This window comes from Sphaeramia orbicularis, chromosome 20 (assembly GCF_902148855.1).
Source record: "Sphaeramia orbicularis chromosome 20, fSphaOr1.1, whole genome shotgun sequence".
Taxonomy (NCBI): Eukaryota; Metazoa; Chordata; class Actinopteri; order Kurtiformes; family Apogonidae; genus Sphaeramia; species Sphaeramia orbicularis.
The window spans coordinates 11,395,152-11,421,504 of record NC_043976.1 but is presented as its reverse complement, the minus strand read 5'-3'; the positions used below and the strand labels follow the sequence as shown (position 1 = coordinate 11,421,504).

The following is a 26,353-nucleotide window of genomic DNA, read 5'->3' as shown; positions in this document are numbered from 1 at the left end:
AACATCTTTGATTGTTAATATCTTCAGTGTAAATTTTGCCAGATTGGACTCTTTGGAGGACCGGATTTGGTCCCCGGGCCGCATGTTTGACACCTGTGCTTAAAAGTCACTGTTTTCAGAAACGTCCAACGAAAACTCAAAATGACGTCATCACGCAACCGGAAGATAACTAAACGGTGAGGGCTGCTGCTTTTTTTTTTTTTTTTCTCTCTCTCTCTCTCTCTCTCTCTCTCTCTCTAAACCAGTGCCAGCAGCTAACGGACTGAAGGAGCAGCAGCTGAAGAGGCAGGCAGAGCTGTGACTAACATCCTGTGTTTATACCATTTGTAGAGGGCTTTAACTCCACCACAGACACTCAACGACGTGGTGTTACATTTATGTTACCATAAAGCATTTTTACTGTCGCGCTGTTTGCGGTTTAGATGCAGCCGAAACGCATGGAGTCCGCGTTGAAAAGGTCGGTGAGGTGTTTTGCGGACAAGAGATCATCCAGCTAATGTTAGCTAGCCGCATCCAGCCTCGGATTGTGCGGTGTGGACTTGAGAGTGGTGAAGCTCACTGCTGCTGCTGCTTCTGCCCACTCCACTTAGTCAACGTTGGTCGAACTGACAGACATCGGGGTTTACTCAAACAATGGGCCTCATATTTGCAAAACTGTGGAGCTTCTTTTGTAATCAAGGTGAGTATCTGCTCGTTAACGGCTCACTAACCTTACGCTAGCTCAACCGAACATAACCTGAACTGTTAGCTTAGTAGCATAAAAGTGAGGAGGTAGACCCAGAATAACAGCAACACTGGGGTTTGAGTCGACACACATCTTTGTTTTCGAGGGGCTTCTGACCCAGTTGAACTGTCGTTGTTAGACAAAACAAAACAAAAAAAAAAAACACAGGTTGAAGTACAGTTTGCTATCAGTGACTTCTCTGTTTGTCAGTTTGTTAACCAGTATGATTACCTTAAGTCGCCGTAAGCCTCTAGAAGCGTATTTGTTGTGTTATCACTCATTACATAAGTTTACTCAGACTTTATGGAGAACTGTTGCATTTGAGTGTCCCCTCGGTGACTGCTTTGTACACCATCATCTGTAACTGTTCGACAAACAAAAAGCTTTTAGTGACTGGGGTTAGCCAAACGTAAAGACGGAGCATTCCATATGTTTTCCCACGTTTACTAGTATGTTACGACGCTACAGGTGAATTTACGGCTTGAATTACACAGTGCATTGTGTACTCCCGATTTTATTACCCAGTGTAGTTTTTTTTTTTTTTTTTTTTTTTTTGTACTGTTGTGTCTATAAATGCATGGTCTTAATTCCTCTGGCCTTCTTGGATAGCAACGAAGGATTTCCACGTCCATTCACTAATTCAGGATTACAGTGTTCCCAGTGTCAAGTTTCACTCACTTAAAGAGATTACTGGCCTGAGGGGAATGGAGATGTAATGTTCAAGCTCCATATATGTATTTGTAACACACTAGATGTCAACAGGTTGTAAGAAAATTAGCTTTTGCATTTTTACATAATTTTCCTGTAGTGTGATTACACTTTTTTGTCTGTTGCTGCTAATTTAAGCCATTTGTTCCATGTAGAAATGTTGGCTACAGTGGAATAAGTTGTTGCCAGTGTAGAAAAGCCCATTCGATTGTTTTAAATGCCCAAGACACTACTGTCAAAGATGATAGCAGCCTATTTGCAAAATAAAGCTGTATTTGTACTTAGTGGGATGACATTGTTGCAGAATGATTTTGGATCAGGATGCAGATCTGCTGTTAAAGATGGTGAAGTTGGATTGAAAGAAGGTCACCGATCTCCATAGTTCCTCTTGTAACTATCACCACAGGGTAGCTACTCGCTTAGGAAGCAATAGACAGGCATCATCCTCCAAAACCCAATATGGTGCACCCTGATGGCCAGAACTGTTTGCCCTCTGACCAGACTTCCTTCCTCCTCTGCAGCCAGAGGCCCAAAAAGGGTGGAAAAGCCAAAACACTGAAGTGATGTATTTTCACATTTACGTGTCAGCTCTGACTCTGCCTTCACCCTGTCACATTTGCCTGCTTCACGGCAGTCAGAGCCAGGGCCGATGGAAACTGCACTCAAATGGTCTTATTAATGGACAAACGTTTCTCCGGGTCCAGCTACGCATGAGAGGAAAAAATGAGGTCAAGATGTATGAGAAAGGATGTAAGGCCAGCGTCTTTGTCATTCTGAATAGCAGGGATGAATTGTGTAGCGACAACGAAAGCAAATGCAGTGAGGACGTCTCACTTGTTTACATCAGTCTATTCCTCATAATTATACATGCGATCATGTGGTCTTGGTCATTATTTTCCAGCTGTTGATTGTAAACATCACAAGTTTAACAGACTGTTTGTTTTTCAGAGCACAAAGTGATCATTGTTGGACTTGACAATGCTGGGAAAACCACTATACTCTACCAATTGTAAGTCGTTTTCTTATGAATCTAACCTGTCATCCTTTATTTCTATATGTCAGGTTGCATATTTTCACATTCTGACTTTCTTTTTTAAGTCTAATGAACGAGGTTGTTCATACATCACCCACCATCGGAAGCAATGTAGAAGAAATAGTGGTGAAAAATACCCACTTCCTCATGTGGGACATAGGAGGGCAGGAGTCTCTCAGGTCATCCTGGAACACTTACTACTCGAATACAGAGGTGAGTGACTCAAGCACACAATCGAACCACCGAAGAGCCTGTTGAATTACATTTCTGAAAGTACAGGTCCAGTGTTAGGAATCAGCTTTTAATGCAGACCTCTAACTGTCTCATGGCATTTTCTGCTGAGTGTGAGGGGAACCGAGGTATTGTCCAGCAGTGATTTTTCTGAGCACGGCAGCTGGTGTGTTTGTTCAGAGCACAGACGGCAGCAGGGGCCGCCCAAGTCAGAGGTCACCGTTTCACAAAGGGGCCTGTCTGAAAAGCAAAGCCAGGGTCAGCCTCCACCGTATTTTTTTGGAAAGCAGAGAAATGAGGAACAGGAGGGCAGTCACATAAGCTGGAGCACTTTCAAAGAGGTTTACTTTGGAGCCATACTCTTCAAATAACAGCTGACTTTTTGGAGATTCTACTTTCTCAGTTTAATGCAGGTACAGCTGCTGAATAGCTTAACATGACTGGATGGCCCTTTTAGTGTTTGACAGACTCTCTAAGGACTTATACTGCAAATTGTTGAATAACAATGAATGTCTTTGACTTACAAATAGGCTTTCTGCTCAGCCAAACAGCTGTGAATGAATACCTAATAATCAAATCAGTGAATTTCAAAGTCAAAGCAATTGATCAGTAAATCTGAGCAGTCTAAATGTATCAAATAAGCAATGATAAGTGTTTTTTTTTTTTTTTACATTTTAGTCTGAAAAAGTAGTTTTACTATTGTGTACATAAATGCATGGTCTTAATTCCTCTAGCTTTCTTGAATAGCAACAATTGATTTCCAGCTCCATTCACTCATTCTGGATTACAGTGTTCCCACATCTATGAATGAATACCTAATAAACAAGTCAGTGAATATCGAAGTCAAAGCAAATGATCAATGAATCCTAGCAGTCTAACCATATCAAATAGGCAATTATAAGTTTTTTTTTTTTTTACATTTTCTAATTATTTTATCTAAAACTCAGTTATTCAATCTGTGATCCTGAAGTTAGCTCTACCAAAGCCAAGTTCCACAAATAGCACTCCGTAGCGAATTAATCGACTCTTCTCCATTATGTATTTTATGTTTACAGCATAGTTCTAGCATTAGTACATTTCCTCCAAGACTGCGTTTCAGTTTGATAGAGTTACATTCAGGCATCTTTTCCAGTCAGAAATGTGTTAATTTGTGAATGAGAAAGCTAGAAGCCATAAATCTCTGCCACAATAGTTACTATAGTTACTCCAGAAGTCATCTAATAATCCTACAGTAACTTTTGAAGTATCTCTTCATTCTTTTAACTTGAAGTCGAGCAGTAACAGGCGTATTTAAAGCCGTGTGCTGGGTCATAGTCAGGTTAGTAATGCGTGTGTTGACCATTCACTTACATAGGGAACTCAGTCTTTTCCTTCTTTTCGCTGCCTTGATTTAATTGCCGTCTCTTGCATCTCCTCAGAATTAACGTGCCTTTGGTCTTTTGTCATACAAGGTCACTCTCTGTCATTCTAAAGGGGCTATTAGCATAGCAGTTACCAGTATTCATTGTGAAGCCCTTGGCCTGGAAATGCCCACCCACTGTGTTGCATTGCTTTGCTGTAAATAGCTTTTTAAAAAGAGGGTGCTCAGTGTGAATTTTTGTCCCCCCCCCCCCTTTCTATTCCACAGTTCATCATTTTGGTAGTGGACAGCACAGACAGAGAGAGACTAGCCATCTCTAAAGAGGAACTCTACAGGATGCTGGCTCATGAGGTAAACACCCATTTCCACAAATCCTTGTATGGCCATGAGGAAACCGACTCCACAGAACTGACCCTGTTTTTATAATGGACATTGATTTTCCAGGGCCCGGGTCGGCCCTTTTCCACCCCACTAGATTGTTTAGTGCTCGTGGTTTCAAAGGTGGCAGGGTTATGGCTTCATTGTTCTCTGACGTTCCTCTCCGCCTCCCCCAGGACCTGAGGAAAGCAGCTGTGTTGATATTTGCCAATAAGCAGGATATGAAGGACTGTATGTCTGCAGCAGAGATCTCCAAATACCTCACCCTGAGCTCCATCAAAGACCACCCCTGGCACATACAGTCCTGCTGTGCACTTACAGGAGAGGGGTAAGACAAAAAGCCATGTTGACGTTAAGGCTAGAGCGGTTATCGGCTGTTACGAACTGTATAGTCAGCAAACAGTGAATCACGGCAATGATGTTACAGCCCTTCAACTCTGTCCAGCTGCGGAACATGTGGAAAGTCGCAATATGTATCCAGATGTTTTCAGTTAATATTCTTACACTAAGTAGATGAATTATAAAAACCACATGGCAAAAAAGAAGACAAACATTTTAATAAGGGAGTTGGTGTATATGCAAGACAAAAAGTATTTAACCTTAAGGCTATTTAATGAAAGCTCTGGAGCTTTTGGTCATAACAGGCATCATTAAATCTGTTTGGTTTATTCTAGAATTTCCTGATTTTCTTATTCATCTAATTTGAAGAGCTGCTAATCAGTGGCTTTTAATTTTATACCATCACTGTAATATCTGTATGATAATACTAATTTATGCACAAATATGTACAACTCATGAAGAAGAAGGGACTTAGAAGTCTTGCACTAAATGAATTCTATTTTCATTAGTTTTCTGTTTCGATGTCAGTTAAGATTACTTAAATATACAAAGGCCATTACTGTAACATTGAACCAAGGTCCAAAATCAAAATAAAACGCAAACTATGGCCAAAAGATAAAATATTAAGTTGCATTATTCATTCTGCATTGAGCTCGTATGGCACATGGGGCACAAGATGACATTAAAAGAGCACATGTCCAAGCAGTCGTAAATGTTGCTGAAATAATAATAAATATGTTAGTTAGTGTCTCTCCACTGTGTTTATACAGATGAATGGAGACGACAACCACAATTATGTAAAATAATTATTCCAAATGGGATGTGGCAGTCATATAATAATTATGGCACACCTATTCATTAAAGTGTCTTAGCAACACAACAGTCCAAACATTCAAACACCCTTCAATGCATATCACCTTACCAGCAAAAGAAATAACACAGCTGAATATGAGGATTGTCAAAAGTTGGTCAAATGACTGTTTTTTCTCTGTGAGTAGGCAGTAATGGCAGGTTTAACCCATAAAGACCCAGTGTTACTTTGGTGGCAATTTAACCTTTCCAAAGTGTTTTATCACCATTTATTATATTATCCTCTACTACCCTGAATTCCTTTGCATTTTTAAGTGACAATCAGGTATTTTCCTATATTTAATTTACTGATCATAAAAGCTTAAATTAAAGTTGAGGGTTAATATGTTAGAAATAGAGAAAACTGAATAAAAAGTGATTTTTTTATCAGCAAAGATATCATGAACTGAACATAAACCATCCATCATTTATCAGACTCCATGGTTTTATACATATATATGTCGAGGCCCAAAACGGAATCTGGCCCGATTCAGAATCGGGCCGGCCCAGAATGGAATTCTATTCTAGGCCGGCCTAGAATGGAATCCTGCTGCTATAATGTTATTTTTATACCATGTTTAATGCAAATGAGCCATAATTCCATAATTTGTCATAATTTTACATTTTCAGTCTTACATACCTTGAGTAACTATTGTCAATTTCAGTCGATTTCACTGTACCATATATTGGTGGGGAGTACCACTAGATTCTATTTGTAAATAAAGTGTATTATAGTTTACAATTAAAATGTTGTTTGTTTCGTTTTTTTTTTCACATATTTGCAAATTCCATGTATTGATTTTGTAATAATTTAGATCATTTGCATTAAACATGGTATAAAAATAACATTATAGCAGCAGGATTCCATTCTAGGCCGGCCTAGAATAGAATTCCATTCTGGGCCGGCCTGATTCTGAATCGGGCCAGATTCTGTTTTGGGCCTCGACACATATATATATATATATATATATATATATATATATATATATATATATATATATATAAAAATTTCTAATATTACAGTTGCTCAGACTTTGCTCTGCTTTTGCTGTTTTTCATTTGTTTGTAAATACTATTTCCTTCAAATAAACATGATTCACAGACAAATATACATCAGGTCATTAATATTTCATCACTGTTTTTTCAGCTTATGCCAAGGCCTAGAGTGGATGACCTCGAGGGCGGGGTTAAGATAGCGTCTCCCTCAGCCGAAGATGGCCTGACTACCTGCACCACCTACAAGGTGGCACCACAGCTTGTCCTTACTGGCTTATTGTTATTGTTTTTTATTTCTTTATTATTATTATTATTTTTTTTATTGACAAAGTTGGACCTTGACGTTATTGAGACTGCACATGACGGGAGCATTGACACTTCCACAGCTTGTTACAGTGGAGCTGCTGCTTCTCCCGATTGACACGAACAGAACTGATTATAATTACAAACCCGGTTACCTAATGAACGGTGGAATCTGACGCTAAAGGAGGAGAAGAGATGTTTTCATTAGACTGGAGTTCAGAGGATGTCCAGGGCAGGTCTGCACTGGACGTGGACCATTAACACTACATACATATCATGTCACATCACACTTTATCATGTTTTTGTCATAAATATCACAGCACAGGAAACTATGGTGCAGCTTTTTTTTTCTTTTTCCTTCATATAAGTTTGTTCACATTCAGGTAAATTTTGACAGGACATACGAAGGGATCCTGATCTGCAAACAGTATTTTAACACCAATTTTGTCAGGAGCGGTGACACTTAAGTTTTGTTACAGTGCACATTTCAGTTTTATACACTACATCATGTTCTCATTCTTGTTTTTTGTCCGTTATTCTGTTACATATGACGTCAGTTTCATAAGCTACACAGTTGGTGGTTGTTCTCACACCAGAAATATTGGTGCCGTATTGTGGTAAATAATACTGAAAATCTCCCCTCTTATTAACTATGAGCCTGTACATGTATATTATTGAGCCAGATGGTTTAAGTACAGTGTTGGCATGCAAACTTTTTTTTATCAGCCTGGCCCTAAAACGAAAGGAAAATACGTTTTAGCAAAGCATTAATTGGCTGGTATTCTGCGACATGGTTTCAAATGAACAGTACAAAAGCTTTGTGTTTATAACAATTTTTAAAATGTAAACAATATGTTTTGTCAATGGCGTATTATAATTTTATTTAATTTTCATGTTTTTATTTTTTACTTTTTAAGGCTGTCAGTCAGGCGGTGCTGGTTTGCATTAAAACCTGTTTAGTATTAACAGATTTTTGGTGCTCTGCAGCTGTGCGTGGCTGCGTCCTAATATAACATTTCTTTATTTCTCTGCAGCCATTTTGACACATACGCTTGCATACAGATTTTGTTATTTTAAACAAAGGGATCAGATAAGGCTTCCCTCAGATAGATGCATATAGTCGAAATGGTGTCGGAGCTGTTTGACATGAAGGGGATATGGAGGTGCAGGGGGATGGCGTCTGTCCTGAGGGCTCGGTGGTTTATTTTAGCCAATATGCTACAGAATATACTTGATCCTCAGCCTTAATCATGCTGTTCAGCGCATCTGAGGGACTGTGTGTGTGTATGAAATGATGCCAATCTGCCCATGATTTTAACCCAAGATTCCCTCTTTAAGAATTCCTTGAACTAACAGATCTATGCACGTGTCACTTTGGAACCTTGTATAACCTTCTGCAAACTCCAAAACGGTGCAAAAGGAGGGGCGCATAAGTTTCATTGGTGAGGGTGAATTTAAAAAAAAAAAAAATGGCAATGAAAGAGCAGTGTCCATCTTGTCTGGGAGTGCCTCTGGGTCTCGAGGATACACTTTTCACAAATGTGTGATAAGGTGTTTTTACGTAAACAGGAAGTGGGCGCACCGTGCAGCCCCAGACTCTTTGCAGCTACAAGGTTTGAAGCACATGGCTTTGACCTTGATTTCACAAAGTGAGGAAACGGATACTTTTGAGTGTGGTGAAGTCTAGTCTGGGTCATGTACTGTATTTCAGTTTGTTTTAAATAAAAAATGTTTTCAACTCTAACCATGAAGAGTCCTACTCATTGAAATACATGATTGAAGTTTGTTTCAGTGCATGAACTCTAGTGACATCTAGTGGTTAAATTGCAGATTGCATAGTTTCACCTTTATCCCACCATGACTCCAGGGCCTCAAATAACACCTCAGGGTTTAGTTTTGATGTTTAGGTCTGGTCCAGAGTCAGATATAGATGACAGTAATGTACATAAGCAACGAAAAAATAAAATAAAAGGAAGTTCTGAGGTGTTGAAGAAACATGATGAACTTAATAGTGAGCCACTTATTCTAATGAAGGGCTGTCAAACTCATTTATGTTCAGGGGGCACCAACCCTGGTCCTCCAGAGCCACTATCCTGCATGTTTTAGATGTTTCCCTCCTCCACCACACCTGACAGTCATTAACAGACTTCTGCAGAGCTTGATGATAGGTTTTCATTTGAATCAGGTGTGTTGGAAGAGGGAAACATCTAAAACACAGGTGTCAAACATGCGGCCCGGGGGCCAAATCCGGCCCGCCAAAGGGTCCAGTCTGGCCCTTGGAATGAATTTGTAAAATGCAAAAATTACACTAAGAAATGAACAATCAATCTCAACTGGGTCAAATCGGTAAAATACTATCATAATAACATATAAATGACAACTCCAATTTTTTCTCTTTGTAAATGTAAATATTTTCATGTATTTACACTAAAACAAAGTATAATTTTGCAAAAAATGTGATTAACCTGAACAAAAATGTGAATAACCTAAAATGTCTTAAGAGAAGTAAGTACAATTTTACCAGTATTCTACCTGTTAATAAATGTTTTGTGTGTTTGTAGATCCACTGTGATCAGTAAGTTATAATGTACATGTGTAAATGATAAACTGAGGCAGAATATTGTTAAAATTATACTTATTTTTTCAGTTTTTTCATGTTATTCACATTGTTTGACAGGATAGTTTGTAGATGTAAACCTTTTCCTGATGTAAATTTACTTTTTTCGCTCTTAAACATAGAGAAAAGTTTGGAGTTGACATTATTTATATATTATTATGTTATTATTTCACTGGTCCGGCCCACTGCAGATCAAATTTAGCTGAATGTGGCCCCTGAAAGAAAATGAGTTCGACACCCCTGATCTAAAACATGCAGGATAGTGGCTCTGGAGGACCAGGGTTGGTGACCTCTGGTCTAGTATACTGACAGTCAATAGAAGGTTTGAGGTAGACATGTCTGCATAGTTCTACTTGGAGGGGGGTTGTAATTATTTATTGTGGATTTATTGATGACTTAGTGCTCGGTTCGTTGAGATAATGATGAGTTGTCATGTTGTCACAGTTCATTGCACATGGGTTGGTCTCTTTGCAAAAGTGGACCAAATACACATTCAGCAATACTCAGTGGGTATCTGCACAATTTGAGGATTGGTTTTGAAGGCCTATATAAAGGCCCAAAAAAGGCCACCATTGTTAGTCCAGTGAACGGCATCATGCCACATCTATCATGTGAACAACGTCTCCAGGTACTGGGTATGGTGGAGGCCGCTTTGAGCTACAGTGATAGAGCCTGGTGTATGTATGGGCTGTTCCCAACCCACAATCAGAAACCTGGTTGAACACCACAACATGACAGGCTGACCATAGACCGCCTGCATCGAAGCAAACAGAGGCCATACCCGGTATTGACTGTTGTGACTTTGTGTTTGGCAGGTGCCATTTTCTTTTGTTAAGTTTTTTGTTTTGAAATTATTCTTGAAACTTTAGATTTCTGTTTCTGTATGCCAATATCCTAAACAAATGATTCATATGAAAAAATTCCAGTTTAGGGTTTCAAAATAAAAATTATGTTGAAAAATATGGTCTCAAACTTTTCATTGACTGTGAGTGTATAATGTCAAGAGGGCCGGACCAGTAAAATAACAGTGAGAAAAGTTAAATTACATTATGAAAATGTTGACATGACATGCTACACCAGTGGTTCCCAACCTTTTTTGGCTCGTGACCTCATTTTAACATCACAAATTTGTGGCGACCCCAGACATTCAAAATAGAGACGTTTTTTGTTTTTTTTTTTTTTTGCTAAAATTAATTTGTTTTGATCATGTAATAGTTTGCTATACTATGTTGCAAATAAAGGTTAATTTTAGACACATTTAGTCTATATAATATATATTATTATGGACGGAGGCAGTAAAGCCAGGTGTAGATTACTGCACAAAGTGAGAATTTGATTTTCCTTGGTCAGGATATGTACAGTCAGTCCAGCTTGGATTTACAAGGCTGACAATTAATACTGAACAAACAGTAAGTCAAACTATGAATTATGAAAGAGCTGCAGCATCTGAAACCGACCACAATGAACATTTGACAGATAAACAGAACCACAGTGCTTCAGTTTCAGCTTCACAGTTTGTCATGTCTGTTATGTATTATGATTGTCTCCCTCAACTCACCACACATTTTTTATTATCAAATTTTTATTTTTATTAATTACTTGAAATTTCAGGCAACCTCATTTGAATTCCAAGTGCCCCCACATGGGGTCCTGACCCCAAGGTTGAAAAACATTGTGCTACACCAGGGGTGTCCAATCCTGGTCCTCAAGAGCTACGATCCTGCATGTTTTAGATGTTTCCCTCTTCCAGCGTACCTGATTCAAATGATAAGCCTATCATAAAGCGCTGCAGAAACCTGATAACGATCGTCAGGTGTGCCGCAAGAGGGAAACGTCTAAAACATGCAGGATAGTAGAGCTCGAGGAACAGGATCGGACACCCCTGTGCTACACACTTGAAATGTTCAGTGTTAATCTTCTACAGGGGAAAAGGGTTTCTGGAAGGAAAGAATGGAACAGGAAAAACACTTATTTCCCATTAACTCTATTGAAGGTTACTGTGTATCTTTATATTTTTACTATTTCTGTCATTGCTCCCCTGTATGAGTATGTTTTTGTTTTTATATAGAAGTTAAATACATGATGTAAAATGCTGATAAGATAATGATGCCTGAAAAAATAATAAAAAGATAATTACAAAAAAAAGAAAGAAAATGTTGATGTGAACCATTTGAAATTTCCTAAGAAAAAATTGTATAATTTTAATATTATGTCTGTTTATAATATACACGTGTATTACAACTTACAGATCCAAGTGGATCTATAAATGTACAAAACATCTAGTAACAGGCAGCCTATTGTTAAAATTACACTTCTGTTAAAACATTTCAGGTCATTCTCTTTTTTCGTGAAAGTTTGTAAATGGAAACAATTTCATGTAATTTTACTTTTTTTTTTACTTTAAAACAAAGAAAAGAATTTGGAGTTATTATTTATAGGTTATTATAATAGTATTTTACTGGTCAGATCCACTGGATATTGAATTGGTCTGTATGTGAAACCTGAACTAAGCATTCGGACACCTTTAATTCTTAATATGTTCAGTGTAATTTTAGTATTTCACAAATTCCTTCTGTGGGACAGATTGGACCCTCTGGTGGGCTGGCTTTTGCACCTGTGTTCTAGCATTAGAAAAAAATGTATTCTTATGAGAAAATGAAAACATAATTACGTATATTGCAATGCCACTCAGTTTATGTAAATCTTACCCACTGGACCTTTGAGAGAAACTTCCCAGTAGCTGAACCTCCAAATACCAGGACACTGTATCGCACATAAAGACAAAGAAGCAGGCAGGTCTGAACGAATCACCAGTTTAATCACATTTGTAATATATTGGCCACTCAAACAAAGCACAGAGCAGTCAAAAGTCACAGAATTCCTGTTCACTGGTAACGAAAGAGGAGCTTCTCAAATTCTAAAAAATAACGCTGGACATAGCCATTTTCTGGTAAGAATAAGTCATCTAAACTGTACTATACATTCAGTGAGGCCTCTGCACTGAGTTGAGGAGCAAACTGAACACTGGCAAGACAGGCGTATAAACTGGGATTAACTGGGAGCGGGTTAGGACAGTAAAAAATAAAATAAAATATTGGAATTAGACAATGTTTAAACATGAGCGGACTGGGTAATGGGGTTGAAAACAATGGGAGATTAATAAAAGCTGATATGTTTGTTTAAGCTGCAACCCAGTGCCCTCCTGTCTAACAAATACAGACGAGCATTCGCGGTAATAAGATGTATTAATGCAAAGTTCTGTTATAAATGCATCGTTTAAAACTCTAAAAACAGGTCTCACATTAACGTCACCGTCACACTTATAAAGCAACACACGAAAACAACAAACAAGGAACAACAGATGAGTTTTTTTTTTTCTAACCAGCAAGTCAGTCTGTTCATGGACCCGGCCCAGCCACTTCACAGGTCGGAATATTATTAATCTTTAATCCCAGTGTCGCTTTTCATTGATGCTGGTGTAATCTGAACTCCTCTCGTCTTCTTTGACATCACTCGTGAGAAACTCAACACACTCGAGTCTTTTTTTTTTTTTTTCGCTCTTTCCTCCACAACAAGACCGCGTTGTTTTCCTTCTTCTTCGTCGTCTGTGAAGTGGTCTCTTTGGAAATGTGGCCGGTGTGGAGGTGCCTGTGTGTTGCGTTGTGCTGTTTGCTGGGCTCACGTTCCAAAATAAACAACATAAAGGAGCGTAAAAGTTAACTGTGGGGCTTCGACGAAATGTCCACCACCTACGAAACACAGTCCAAGCCACCGGAGGAGAAGGCTTCAAACATGCATTAGTCTAACATGTGAAAATGGCTTTGGATGATGCAGGAAAGTCCCAAAACAAGAAGGTAGATGAGAGCATGGAAGGAGGAAAAACCCAGATAATCTTTGGCCAAGGCGTGTCATCTGGGACATCTACACGCACAGAGCTCTGGGGAACCTGAAAGAAGGGAAGAAAAAAAAAAAAAAAGGCTTAACGCAGCTGTTTTATGACTAATATTGAGCAAAACAAAGTCACAGAATCCCAGTCGGTCTGACCTGTCCTCAGTGAAGCCGTCCATTTCCTCCTCGTCGTCCAGCTCCATGTCCAGCTCATTGTCAAGACAATCACGGCCGTAGCCACTCAGGACACTACAGGTACGGAAGAGTTTATATCACAGTTCAGTCATATTTGCAGGGTTTGTACACATTTTTTGGGTGAGAAAACGTCTATGTAAAAATATGCTTTTATGTCAAATATTTAAGCATCGTTTTAATTTATTAAAATTTTAACTTTATATACCTAAGATTTGGAACCAATATTCACTTTTGAAGTCTTTGAAAAGGTCTGTCAAGCATCTTTGTGTTATTTATGCAATAAATTATATACATTTTTCAAATCGGATTTTATATTTTTTGTGTTTTTTGACCTTTTGTGTTGAGTAGGTTAAAGTGAAAAAAGAATAGGCAGATCAGACAGATGAAGTTGTGCTGAAAAAAAGATACCAAACATGGGTATAGTAGACCTTTCTTCATATAGTATATAAAGGCAAAATCAAAAGTACTCAAAAACAGCCAAAATAGGCTCAGACCCCTAAGGGTTAAGGGTCATTTTCAAATTTTTCCAGCACAGCACCTTATCACTGGGGTCAAATCCATATCTATATGAATACATATACTAATTTTTCATATTTCTTTCCACTTTTTATCACAATGATGTCCATCTGAAGCAGGCTTAAGACTGAACAACTGCCTTTGAGTAATTTTGCTTTACAGTCAACAATGTTATTCTGTTGCTATTTTTGCTTTTCTTAAATTAATTTGTTGTTTTCTACAGGTTATTGTGATATTAGACTATTCTGTTCTTCACTGTTTTTCAAATTCAATGATCTTCTTCTATTGCTGTTGTTAATGTTTTATTTTTGCATGTTTGTTTGTGTATAACCTTGTCCTGTTCTCCCATCAGGTAATAGCCGTACAGTAATAAAATAATTAAATCCAACCAATAGGGGGAGTTGATCTAAGGCATCAAACCCTCTCAGATGAAAACAACTTGTGGCACCAGTAAACTTATATTGGAGGTCAAATTGTTGAATAGGACAGGTTTAAAAAAAAAGAAAGAAACACTGAGCAAGTGCAATATCTGAGTGTTGCTGCTGCTGCTGACCTGACGGAGCGGCATGTGAAGAATACAATCCTCTTCAGCTTCTTGTTGTAGAAGAAGTAGTTGAAGGACCAGAGGCTCCCTTCTTCACCGAAAGGGTCCGAGTCCAGATCAGGGTTGTAGCTAGAAACAGAAAAGATAAGAACATTAATCCTCCTGTGAGTTAATTCCTGTGAGAAATAAGCATGTGTACTCCAGCTGCCGCTACAACATTTTCCCTCCACATCCTGTGCCTGTAAAGAATTTATTTTACCATTAACTTTTTAATTTTCTTAAATACGTTATATGCACCTACATTGATAACAACCTCGAATGTCAGTATTTACTGAAACTGAGCAAAATTACTGATAATGTTGTGTTTTGATAGTCAAATTCACTAGTATTTAGGTGAATTTGACTATTTCTTCTTCTGTTGACAGATCACTAATTGTGTTTAAATCAGTGTTTTTCAACCTTGGGGCCCGCCTGGAATTCAAATGGGAACCCCTGAAATTTCTAGTAACTGATTTAAAAAAAAAAAAAAAAAAAAAAAAAAAAATTATACATACATACATACATACATACATATACATATACATATATATATATATATATATATATATATATATATATATATATATATATATACACTGAAACTGAAGCACTGTGGTACTGTTTATCTTTCAAATGTTCATTGTGGTCAGTTTCAGATGCTGTAGCGCTTTCATAATTCATAGTTTGAGTTCTTGTTTGTTCAGTATTAATTTGCTGCCTTGTAAATCCAAGCTGGACTGACTGTACATATCCTGACCAAGAAAAATACAATTCTCACTTTGTGCAGTAATTTCAACCTGGCTTTTCTGTCTCCACCCATAATAACATACATTACACAACCTAAATTTCATCTAAAATTAATGTTTATTTGCAACATAGTATAGCAAACTATTACATGATCAAAAACAAACTAACTTTGGCAAAAAAAAAAAAAAGTCTCAGTTTTGAATGTCTGGAGTCACCAGAAATTTGTGATGTTAAAATGGGGCCACGAGCCAAAAAAGGTTGGGAACCACTGGTTTAAATGATCTGCACGCTGGGGGGGTCATATGGTCTGTCTCCAAGAAAACATGATGTGGTTCGCCTAAGATCTGTGCATTCTATTCATATGATCTCTAATTTTTGTACTATTATCTCGAGGTTTTGTGGAAGATGGGTGGAGTTTTCAGGGTTTTCCCACGAGGAAACTTTACCATTTTTTTTTTAAATTTTTAAAAAAGTCCAAAGTATCTTGGGTAATGCAGGAAAACAAAGGAAAGCACCTCTGCTATGGAAACAAGCGACCACTCCTAAAGCATTTTTAGGATGCTGCGTACGTGCACATGTTAGTGACAGCAGCTGTGCAGGGATTTCAGCTCTATTAACCATCTAACAGCACAGTCTTTAATGTCACTGTCATGCAGCCCTTGTGTGACTGGACATAATATCCTACCTGTAAATGTCACAGCCCTGCAGGTTTATCTCATGGTCGATGGCGCTCCACAGCTCAGGCCCCAGAGAGTTGAACTCCTCGCCCACAACGGAGAACAAGCTGCTGTTTACCGCATTCGCCACCTGACACACAGTTACAAAAGATTTATTTAAGCTCTTTTTGTTTTCTTTTTTTTTTTTTAATGTGCTGCCTTTGTTCTTGCTGCTCTAGCTCTGTACTACGGACCCAGTTGAGGCTGGGCTCTCGGCTGAACTCGTGGGCTCGTGCTGCGCTGAAGTCGTAATCCGGCCTGAAGGACTCGTTAAGGGTGGTGATGAGGTAGAATAGAGTCTTCCTGCAACACTTGTCACTCAGAGGGTTCTCCCCGTCCTCACTGCTCTTCCCCAGTCTGAACAAAATACAAAGAGAGGAAGTTTTAAGGAAATATTCCAATAGCTGTGCTCTGACGTGCGATGTTTTGAGAGGCGAACTCACTGCGAGGGGCTGGTGGTGCTGGTGGACTGAGGGGGGGACAGAGCCTCCAGGACATGTGGTTCCCCCTCCTGGCAGAACTGCTTGAACATGTGTTTATCATCCCCTGCCATCTTACAGGAGTAGCTCTCAATCCTGTGGACAGGAAATAATATTGTGTTACTTCAGAGATTATCAGTGAAACATTAAATAACAGGAAGTGGGAGGGAAATTCCACTGAGTGAAAATTACCGCTGAACCCATTAAGATTAGTTTAATAATGCATTAGGCTTAAAACACTGTAGTGCATAACGCTGAGAGCACATCAGGATATTTTAATGAATTTTCTAAGTAAAGCCTGATCTGTTTTGGATGCTTTAAATAAGTGCCCTACTCACGACACAGATATTTATAAAACACAAGGATGGGAAAGCATTAGAGTTGCACAATTAATCATAACAGCAGAGCGTGCAATTACATAATCGCAGAAGGCCAGGATTTAAAGGTCCACTCTGTGTATGGTGATGTGGATTTTTTTAGCCATGTTTCCAAGAAATTTCAAGCAAGTGAACTTGTGTAATATCAGAAAAAAGGTGGATAATGAATGTGGAGAATATGATAAACATGGGTCTAATAAAACAGTTCTCCATATACTGCAAAAAAAAAAGAAAAATATAAGATAGACGTTAAGTAGCATGCATATTTTCCTTGATAACCAAGCAGTTCAACTCAAATTCCAATATGACTTTTTCTACAAATTCTGCAGCTAAAGACTGTGTACATTTTAACCTGAGCTGTAAAACATAATTGTCTCCATAATAACTTCACTGATCCTGGTTAAAACCATTTATACTAACTGCACAAGCAAAAAAAAGACTCTCCAGTAACGTCATTTTACAGCTACATGACAAATGTAAAACTTTTGTGAAAAGGTGTACAAATTTGTTAAACATATATTATTATATGTGTGACAAGTCATTTCACATGTCAGGGAAAACAATAAACATTCTCAGAACATTTACTACTGTCTAAATGCATAGAGTATATAAATATTACTTCAACGTCACACTGTACAAACTATATCTACATGGATTCCTTACTATGTTTAGAGACAAGACTGCCACAAGGAACCATAGCTTCATAAGAGCAAGTCAGTGCTTACATTTCCAACATGCTGTCTCACGTTTCTGGGTCAGACACCACTGATATGCCTGGTGCGGTGATGTTTATTTTGCTCCAGCCCACCTACAGGTTATGCGAGTGCAAAGGTTGTGCAACTTCAGACACACTGCCTTGGACCCTCTGTGGTCTTGCCAGTCTAAATATAGGGTCATCGGGTGTTAAGGATATCATGGTGAAGATGACTGCCCTCATTTTCCATACAAAACACAGCTGATCCGTTCAACAAAACACTGCTGGTAAACCGACAAACTGAAAATCTTGTACACTTCTTTTATGTTTTAATAAATATTTCTAACATCTCAGGTGTTTTCAGTGTTACTTTGTAGTTGCTTAAGATTTTCAATATATGTTTGTGGATTAAATACATTTCATTACATTTCATATATACATTTCCATCTGCTCTTTTTTTATCTTATCAGATTGATTTCATGCTCTTCTGTTTTGTGCACAATATCAGAATGTCCTGTGCAGAAAACACTATATACTCTGTGCACAGGGATACATTCTTTGTTAGAAGATCAAATATGCTGCTATGATGGGCTGCCTCACTAATCCACTAAGCAGCCTAAATACCATCAGCCTTGTCCACTCCAGAAACACTCGCTACAGTATCTTGTGTTTATCTGTGCATATACACATGCACTCTCATATCACACTTCACAACTGTCTCCAAATAGCCACAGAGCCGTGAGAGGACAACATGTTCTGCGTCACACCAGGTCACAACTAGTACTGAAGCTCAGTTTCACTACCCACTCTCCCTGCCCTCAGACAAGGCTGCATAGCTCCACTACCCACTGCTTTTTATGTAACTACACTGTCACTGTAAATAAAAGCCTCACTGTAGGACTTGCATAACTAAAACCCACTGTTACAAACACTATGTGAAAAGTGAGCTATGAGTTACCTATTAACCTCCACCCCTGGCACAGAATGTAGGCTTTTACCTTAGTCCTCTCTTATCATATTACACAATCGACCGGTTCTTGTTTGCTCTACTACCCTCATTTATGAGCAGCGTCTGAGCCCTGAACCAACCACACCTCCTCACATAACCTTGATCCAGTTTCCATGACATCACACCGGGGAGTTTTTCCCATACAAAGACAACCATGGTCAAATTGGTCACCGCTTGTTCTTTATTTGGTAAATTCAGTCTGAACTGTCACGTCTTTGTGCATATTCCTGTTGAGCCACTAAGTCTGCACCCCTGAAATAGAAGCAGTAAAGCAGCTAAACAAACTACCCTTAAGGTGATCAGTGCATGGACTGTATGTACAGTGGTCGTAGTATAGTTGGCACTTGTTTGTGTCTAAGGTGATAAAATGTTGTATCAGCTGTTGGTGTTGAACTGTTATGACCCATACCTGCCGAGGATGCGAGACTCCCCTGTTTCCACACACAGCCTGGAGCTGAGGGCTTCAAAGCTGGAGTTTTCCAACAATTTCATTGCTGTCTGTGAGAAAAAAACAATAATGTGAAATACAGTCAAATTTATTTACCTGACAGACCACGGCTAAGCACGAATCTTGTTAATTTTTATTCATATTATTAACAAATAGACAATATGTGATGATGTGTTGTTGTTGTTTGCTAGCTACATATTGACTCCACTTTAGCATTAGCCGATGTTTACACCGTTATTTCATGTTACTACAGCTTTATGAAACCAGTAAAGAAATTCTACTACAATATTTCGTCCACAAAAGTAGTTATAAAACTATTGAAATATGAAGCTTCATAAACAGCGAACACAACAGGCCCACAGAGGTCGCATATTTAGATCAAACCACAATTTCCGCTTTCTGTAAGCTCAGCTGCTGCCCCTCCCCCACCCTCTTCAATCGAAGTTGACAGTCGTCTTCCTGGTTTAATATAATGATAAAGCAAAATTGTTAACTTACCGAGCAATATTGTCAACACAAGCAGAGAACAAGTGGCTCAAAAGTTGTCAGCTGAAGAAAATGTCTTCTTAGCCAGCTGCTTATTTGATGACGCAAAAGATTAACGATCCCCGCTTTGTTGATTAGCTAAAGGTTAGCTGTTAGCTTGCTGGTATATGCCCCTGTCAACACTTCACAGTCGAGCTATTAATATGTACGGGAGCTTAAGCATCTTACAAAAGCACTCGGTCGAGAATGGGTTATTCTTAGGCTTTTTAAATCTATGCAAAAACTGCTCTTTCCAATTAAATGCGACGAGATTAAATCCAAAGACTGTTTGCGTCCGTCGGAGTCTGTCTGCAGCGGCATCCCTTTCGACCTGATTTTACAAAAAGATTTGGATTTGCTAGATCAAGTCGCCTTTTCTAAGCGACTCGATCAGAAAAGGCTGCAAGGAACGAAGCCGAAAGATAATGAAAAGGGTCAAAAAATGCTGTAAATCGTCGACTGTCTCAACAACGAATCTATTCTCATCAAAACAACGGATTCCTCTGTGCGATGGGGTTCAGCCCCTTTTCATTTATATATCCCCGGATGATATACACGCCTACTTTTACCACCTTGCTCTCGTGATTGGCTATTTAACTTGTCTATATGAATTTAGTCAACTGTGATTGGTTGAATATTTCTCTGGAAAGCCCTGTGTTTATCTAACAAAACCGCAAGGCATTTAAGATATTTATTTTCACTTTTGTTTGTGATTACTGGCGCAGGACTCGTCCGAACAAAAAAATCGTTTATATGCTAAAAACTGATACAGTATTTGTATGATACTATTTAATAACAGAGTAATTTAGAACAAACTGCGCAAAGTGATGTTAAGTGTTTGATCCATTGACGATAAAAACTCTAGATTCCATCTTCACCACTGTACAGGGTGGGGAAGCAAAATTTACAATATTTTGAGGCAGGGATAGAAAGAGTGTATGACCAATTAGTTTATTGAAAGTCATGAGAATTTATTTGCCACAAGAAAACTGACATAATAGAAAATGTTTTTATTCTATGTGTCCTCCTTCTTTCTCAATAACTGCCTTCACACGCTTCCTGAAACTTGCGCAAGTGTTCCTCAAATATTGGGGTGACAACTTCTCCCGTTCTTCTTTAATAGTATCTTCCAGACTTTCTCGTAATAGTTTTGCTCATAGTCATTCTCTTCTTTCCATTATAAACAGTCTTTATGGACACTCCAACTATTTTTGAAATCTCCTTTGGTGTGACGAGTGCATTCAGCAAATCACACACTCTTTAACGTTTGCTTTCCTGATTACTCATATGGGCAAAAGTTTCTGAAAAGGTATGGATAATAGTGTTAGGTATGATTATGACATCAATATATGTTTGGTTTCAAAACAATTGACGTAGTGCCTGCTGAGAAAAAACAACTAAATGTTCATTGTAAATTTTGCTTCCCCACCCTGTACATGTACAAGTAAGCTGTATATATGTTTGTAACAGTCATTAATATCACCGTCATTAACATAGTGTTGTTATGACATCATATTAACGCAGTATTTTTCAATGTTGGGGTCGGGACCCCACATTGGGTCGCCTAGAATTCAAAAGGGGTCACCATAAATTTCTAGTAATTGATAAAAAAAAAAAAAAAAAAAAATTACAATAAAAAAATATATGGTTAGTTGACACAGACAATCATAAACATAAAAGACATGACAAACACTGAAGCTGAAACTGAAGCACTGTGGTTCTGTTTATCTTTCAAATGTTTATTGTGGTCAGTTTCAGATGCTGCAGCTCTTTCATAATTCATAGTTTGAGTTATTTTTTGTTCAGTATTAATTGTCAGCCTTGCAAATACAAGCTGGACTGACTGTACATATCCTGAGCAAGGAAAATAAAATTCTGAATTTCTGCAGTAATCTACACCAGGCTTCTCTGCCTCCATCCATAATAATATACATTATATAGCCTAAATGTCATCTAAAATTAACATTTATTTGTAACATAGTATAGCAAACTATTTAAAAAAAGTCTATTTTGAATGTCTGGGGTCGCCACAAATTTGTGATGTTAAAATGGGGTCACGAGCCAGAAAAGGTTGGGAACTACTGTATTAATGTTTCCTTGCTTAATTAACACTGATCAGTAAGTTTAACTCTTATTCACTATAACCTGTGATCATGGTGGTAAAAGCTGTCAGGATGTGTGGAAGTCACACACTTCTCAATGTTAAAGAGAAGACGATCTGTGGATGGTCACTGTTTGTTTGTTTGTTTGTTTTGGACATAACATTAAAACCAAACCACAAAAAATATAAAAAGAAAGGAAAACATTCGAAAAGGAGCAGGATGAAGTTTAACTTATAATCTTAAACCCCCTTACCCCATCCTTCTACCTATCCTAAATTCCTATATCAAATCCCATAAAGTAACTCAAAAATCCTATGCATATCAGACTAAACTCTGACTAAGCACAAAACACAAAAATGATATACATATCAAGGATAGACTCTACCCATTTTGCAACAGTATTTCACATCAAAATAAACTCGGTCCCTTTCGTAGCAGTAATAATACCCATATCAAAAACAAAATAAACTCTGTCCATTTCATGACAATAATACACATATCACTGACTCCAGCTGTACAGGCCATCTATTTTCCAAAGCAAATCCTATTTCTCAAATGTACTAATGGATTTCATTTGCACATAGAAGGGACTGATATTATGGCAAGCCTTTAAACTGTTACCTGCATCTCCTTCACGACGCACATGTGCTTTACAGTGTATGTGCGCACCATGGATACCAGCAATTTAAGGAATAAACATAACCTGCTGCACACTTTTAATACTCCCCGGCCTAATATAGGGTAAGATTCTGTTGGAAGTTACTGCCCCTTAATTTAGATTAGATTGTCTTTATGTAAAACTTATTACATACATATTTATATTTGTAAGTACTCTGATATTATAACTGCACAAGGCCAGTGGACCTTGAAAAAGTAGGTCAAGGTCACCTATGTTCAATATTCTTCTGCTTCATACCAAGATGTATCCACAGTATAAATATGGTGCAGATATCTCAATGCATTCTTCGGATAATGCGAATATGTCATTGAATGGACAGACAGACGGATGACAAAACGATTACAATACCCCTCAGCCAAGGGTTAAAAAACAGCGGAACAGATAAAAGATATGTGTGACCTGTTGAAATACTATCTGTATGTTCATCTGAACAATATGTTTGACTCGTAATGTAATCCTGAGTAAGCATTTCAACAAAAATGAAAAAAGAAATAAATACAAAAAAAATAATAATGAAAGGGATAAAATAACGATAAAATAAGTGAATTTGAGTGAGCAATACACCACTGTCAGAATGAGGAAATGGATAAGACAAGTTATCTTAATTACATTGGGTGATACATGTGACATTTTATGTCGATTTTATGGTTTTACTTGTGTCACCTGAGTGAAAATGTAAGGCTACTGCTGACATCGACACTCTGCATTATACCTTGTATAAAATGTGCAAAGAGATTTAATTTGAGATTTATTATATATATGAAGCCAAGATTGTAAGAACAACTGGATGATAAATGTGTTCATAACAATGAAAACTGCGCCCCTTACTATACAGGCAGAAGAGGGATGCAAAACCATATTGCATAAAAATACAAACTGGTTCTCCGTATTTTGTTTGAATTGATATATATATTAACATCTTCACAAGAGGCCCAGTGGCCTAATGGATAAGGCATCAGCCTCCGGAGCTGGGGATTGTGGGTTCAAGTCCCACCTGGGTCGTAAGATTACATCTTTGTGAAATCTCATCTGCATCATTCATTGAGCTCAACACAGCCATCTTTTAAAAAATGCATTACTGTGGTGTAATGACAAATGGCTACATAAATACAGGAATCTTCCCAATATTTTATTCAGAAGTTAAAAAAATTCATATATAAATCCATCATGCTGTAACTGGTCAGGACTGTGTGACATAATCAGAAACATTCTCCAAGCTGGTGCACTCATTGTCCAGGTACTCCAGGATCACATTACCCCCATTGTACAGGGGAGATTCTGGTTGAGCCAGCAGAGACAGCAACATGTCATCCATTCGAAATGCCTCACCTGTGTCAGGATGGCATAATCGCAACTTCTGCAAATGACAAGTCAGAAAAGACAAAAAACAGAGAGGGGTGCTTGTCAGACTCATTCAACATTATTATTCTCTTTATTTTAACCTATTAGAGAAAATGTCTAAACTGGAACAACGTTTATGTTGATCCTATTGATGTAGATGTTTTTTTCATACAGAATATGGCTGGACAGTAAAATGAAGGCTTTCTTTCAGTTTTTACATTTTAATATAAAGATGAAAAATATGACAAAGGCAAGTAAGGGGAGTCATTAGTGGATGTAAATGTGCTGATGAATTTTAAAGTAGTCTTGCCATGTCTTACCTTAGCTGTCAAAACATTATTGTTGTTCTTCAGACTAGCTAGAGAAGCAGCATAATCAACCACTTTCCCCACACTCCATTTGGAACAGAAGAACATTGGCTGGCTGGAGTCTTTGGACTCTTTAGGAAGATAAACTTGAAAATAGGTTCTCTCTGTCTAAAAAGCCAAAACAACAGAAATAATCAGTTGGACAGATTAATATAAAATTAAAAAAATGAAAACCATAATCATGGGGGTGTGTACCTGTGGCAGTCCCTTGTCCCCTGCAGCATGCAGTTTCAGTTTCATTAATGCTACTTTAGCTGCAGTTGCACTGTTCTTTGCTCCTCTTCGTCCTTTAGGTTTAGATCCCTCCTTCGACTCTGATTAGTCACAATAAAGTAATGAAAACACAGCTCACTTGTAAGTAGGCTGAATAATACAAACATATACACATTACCAGTACAGGAGTATTTTGTTTAACACTGATCTCAAGTGGACAAATGAGAAAATGACAGAAAAAAATAAATTGCAGCCAACTTTCCAGTGATATCTATACTCTGAACTGACCCACAATCTTTTGCACCAGCTCTTTGGTGGCTGCCATTCGAGGCTTAGAGACTTCCAACTTCTCACATTTATGATCATCTTGATGACGATGGCTGTAAGGAAACAACAATCTTTGTAATACTTGCTTCATTATTGTAAAAATCATCAGACAAAATCTTACATCTATACTATGCACCTCATATAGACAAGATTGCTGCTGCTGATATAAGTGGTATAGCGAGGGAATAAATTGTGAACCTACGCTAAACAGAAGTGTTTTTCGCACTGTGGACATATGACAGGCAACAGTTCTTTCCCCTTGCAGTCTTGAAATGAGCATGGATAGCTTGTACTGCCACCGGCATTATGGGATTCCTTTTTCACAGGTTCCTGGAAGGCAATACAATTTAAATTAATCTATCTTGAGAGGAAATTATGTGGGACAACAATACATCTATGTTAGACACAGCCAAGCCTACCTCTTTACATGAATGGGCTTCTCTGCTTCTATGCTCAAGGCTGAGGAGATAAAATGAATAAACAACATTCAATAAAATGACATAAGAGTTAGTTTACTTGTGTAATACAACTTTCTGCATGTTTATACTTTTCCTCTAGCCTATATACTACAAAGTAATTTTGAGAATTGTCAAAGATATTGATGACACTTTCGAACTGACATAAAATGCTCAATATTTTGTCTTTGTAAATTCTCCACTACTTTATATTTCAGCAATAAGTTAAAATCAGTACTATAAAATAACAATTAATTACATCATTTTAATTTTACTCTGCGGAATGAAAACCCCTAATAACATAATTTGCTTTACACTAAGAAATTGGTAGCTCTCACCAGAAAATACCACTGCAGAAATCACAAACAAATGGAAGAAAATCTGGAATGAATAGAAGAATCAGGTCAGTGTCACAGCAACATACACGTACGTTCACACGCATTTATAAAGTGTTTATTACAAAACCTAGGAAAGTGGACTGAGATGTGATGTGTAAGTGTGTGAAGTTATAATAGGTGATCGTTTAATATTCTTGTATTCCATGCACAGATGCTGACTAATGCTGATTCTGGTCGTAAGTTTTTACTTAAGTCTTTAATATTTCAATAGCTAAGTAGTTTGTGTGTCACAAAGGAGCACGGCATTGTTTCCTATTTGCTCTACATGCTGAATCTATGCTCTCTCTATGACTGAAAATATTCAATCGTTAGCTTGTTAGCTATGTTAGCGAGCCTATACTTTTAATGGGTCATATATGCTAACACAGGCTAGCTAACGACAGGCTAAGTTAGGCACACTGTACTCTCTCAATCATAAAAACGACAAAACAGTGTCAACATCTGTTAACTGACTCGAATGAAGCCGTAACAAACCTTTTAGATTACAGGAACTGATTTGACAGTGTTTCCCGATGTCTAATTCAGCCATTGTGAAGCTAAGTTAGCCGTGAGTGAGTCTGCGGATGTCAACACGAACTTTGACCCCAAACAGGAAATCACGTGACAAAGTTTTTTTTTTTTTTTTTTTTTTTTTTTTAATGGAAGAAAACAATTTATTGGACTAATGGCTGCTGTTAATTTAGACAAAAGATTGACTTGAACAGTGCTCCGTGCTTTGTATAATTTTTTTTTAAATTTATTTTTATTATTATTTT

General features: G+C 37.8%; 3 protein-coding genes and 1 non-coding gene across 4 annotated transcripts; 2 read left to right on the top strand and 2 right to left on the bottom strand.

Annotated features, from left to right (window-relative positions):
* The first annotated feature begins 239 nt into the window (after window positions 1-239).
* arl8 (ADP-ribosylation factor-like 8) lies at window positions 240-8,436 on the top strand. The gene is made up of 6 exons (XM_030123179.1): window positions 240-679; window positions 2,381-2,441; window positions 2,531-2,678; window positions 4,324-4,407; window positions 4,611-4,762; window positions 6,770-8,436. Exons 1-6 carry the CDS (start codon window positions 634-636, stop codon window positions 6,816-6,818), a joined length of 540 nt encoding a protein of 179 aa, XP_029979039.1. The 5' UTR covers window positions 240-633; the 3' UTR covers window positions 6,819-8,436.
* Window positions 8,437-12,337: 3,901 nt separating this feature from the next.
* maf1b (MAF1 homolog, negative regulator of RNA polymerase III b) lies at window positions 12,338-20,232 on the bottom strand. The gene is made up of 8 exons (XM_030123172.1): window positions 19,689-20,232; window positions 19,152-19,240; window positions 16,627-16,758; window positions 16,378-16,540; window positions 16,153-16,274; window positions 14,691-14,810; window positions 13,583-13,675; window positions 12,338-13,484 (listed from the first exon to the last, which is right to left on the bottom strand). Exons 2-8 carry the CDS (start codon window positions 19,232-19,234, stop codon window positions 13,460-13,462), a joined length of 738 nt encoding a protein of 245 aa, XP_029979032.1. The 5' UTR covers window positions 19,235-19,240; window positions 19,689-20,232; the 3' UTR covers window positions 12,338-13,459.
* A 3,128-nt stretch (window positions 20,233-23,360) lies between these two features.
* On the bottom strand, window positions 23,361-26,200 carry zfand1 (zinc finger, AN1-type domain 1). The gene is made up of 8 exons (XM_030123169.1): window positions 26,073-26,200; window positions 25,539-25,581; window positions 25,165-25,204; window positions 24,948-25,075; window positions 24,707-24,798; window positions 24,401-24,519; window positions 24,158-24,313; window positions 23,361-23,853 (listed from the first exon to the last, which is right to left on the bottom strand). Exons 1-8 carry the CDS (start codon window positions 26,125-26,127, stop codon window positions 23,677-23,679), a joined length of 810 nt encoding a protein of 269 aa, XP_029979029.1. The 5' UTR covers window positions 26,128-26,200; the 3' UTR covers window positions 23,361-23,676.
* Window positions 23,426-23,498, top strand: trnar-ccg (transfer RNA arginine (anticodon CCG)). Its single transcript has one exon. It is a non-coding gene; the product is annotated as a tRNA-Arg (tRNA).
* Window positions 26,201-26,353: the final 153 nt, after the last annotated feature.

Excerpts from the sequence above, each read along its gene's own strand:
- arl8 (XM_030123179.1), top strand. The coding sequence starts at position 634 with ATGGGCCTCATATTTGCAAAACTGTGGAGCTTCTTTTGTAATCAAG. Across the intron at positions 680-2,380 it reads GAGCTTCTTTTGTAATCAAG|AGCACAAAGTGATCATTGTT; the intron begins GTGAGTATCTGC and ends TTTGTTTTTCAG. Across the intron at positions 2,442-2,530 it reads ACCACTATACTCTACCAATT|TCTAATGAACGAGGTTGTTC; the intron begins GTAAGTCGTTTT and ends TTCTTTTTTAAG.
- maf1b (XM_030123172.1), bottom strand. The coding sequence starts at position 19,234 with ATGAAATTGTTGGAAAACTCCAGCTTTGAAGCCCTCAGCTCCAGGCTG. Across the intron at positions 16,759-19,151 it reads GAGTCTCGCATCCTCGGCAG|GATTGAGAGCTACTCCTGTA; the intron begins GTATGGGTCATA and ends TCCTGTCCACAG. Across the intron at positions 13,676-14,690 it reads TTCACATGCCGCTCCGTCAG|TGTCCTGAGTGGCTACGGCC; the intron begins GTCAGCAGCAGC and ends CCGTACCTGTAG.
- zfand1 (XM_030123169.1), bottom strand. The coding sequence starts at position 26,127 with ATGGCTGAATTAGACATCGGGAAACACTGTCAAATCAGTTCCTGTAAT. Across the intron at positions 25,205-25,538 it reads TTCTGCAGTGGTATTTTCTG|CCTTGAGCATAGAAGCAGAG; the intron begins GTGAGAGCTACC and ends TTATCTCCTCAG. Across the intron at positions 25,076-25,164 it reads AAGCCCATTCATGTAAAGAG|GAACCTGTGAAAAAGGAATC; the intron begins GTAGGCTTGGCT and ends ATTGCCTTCCAG.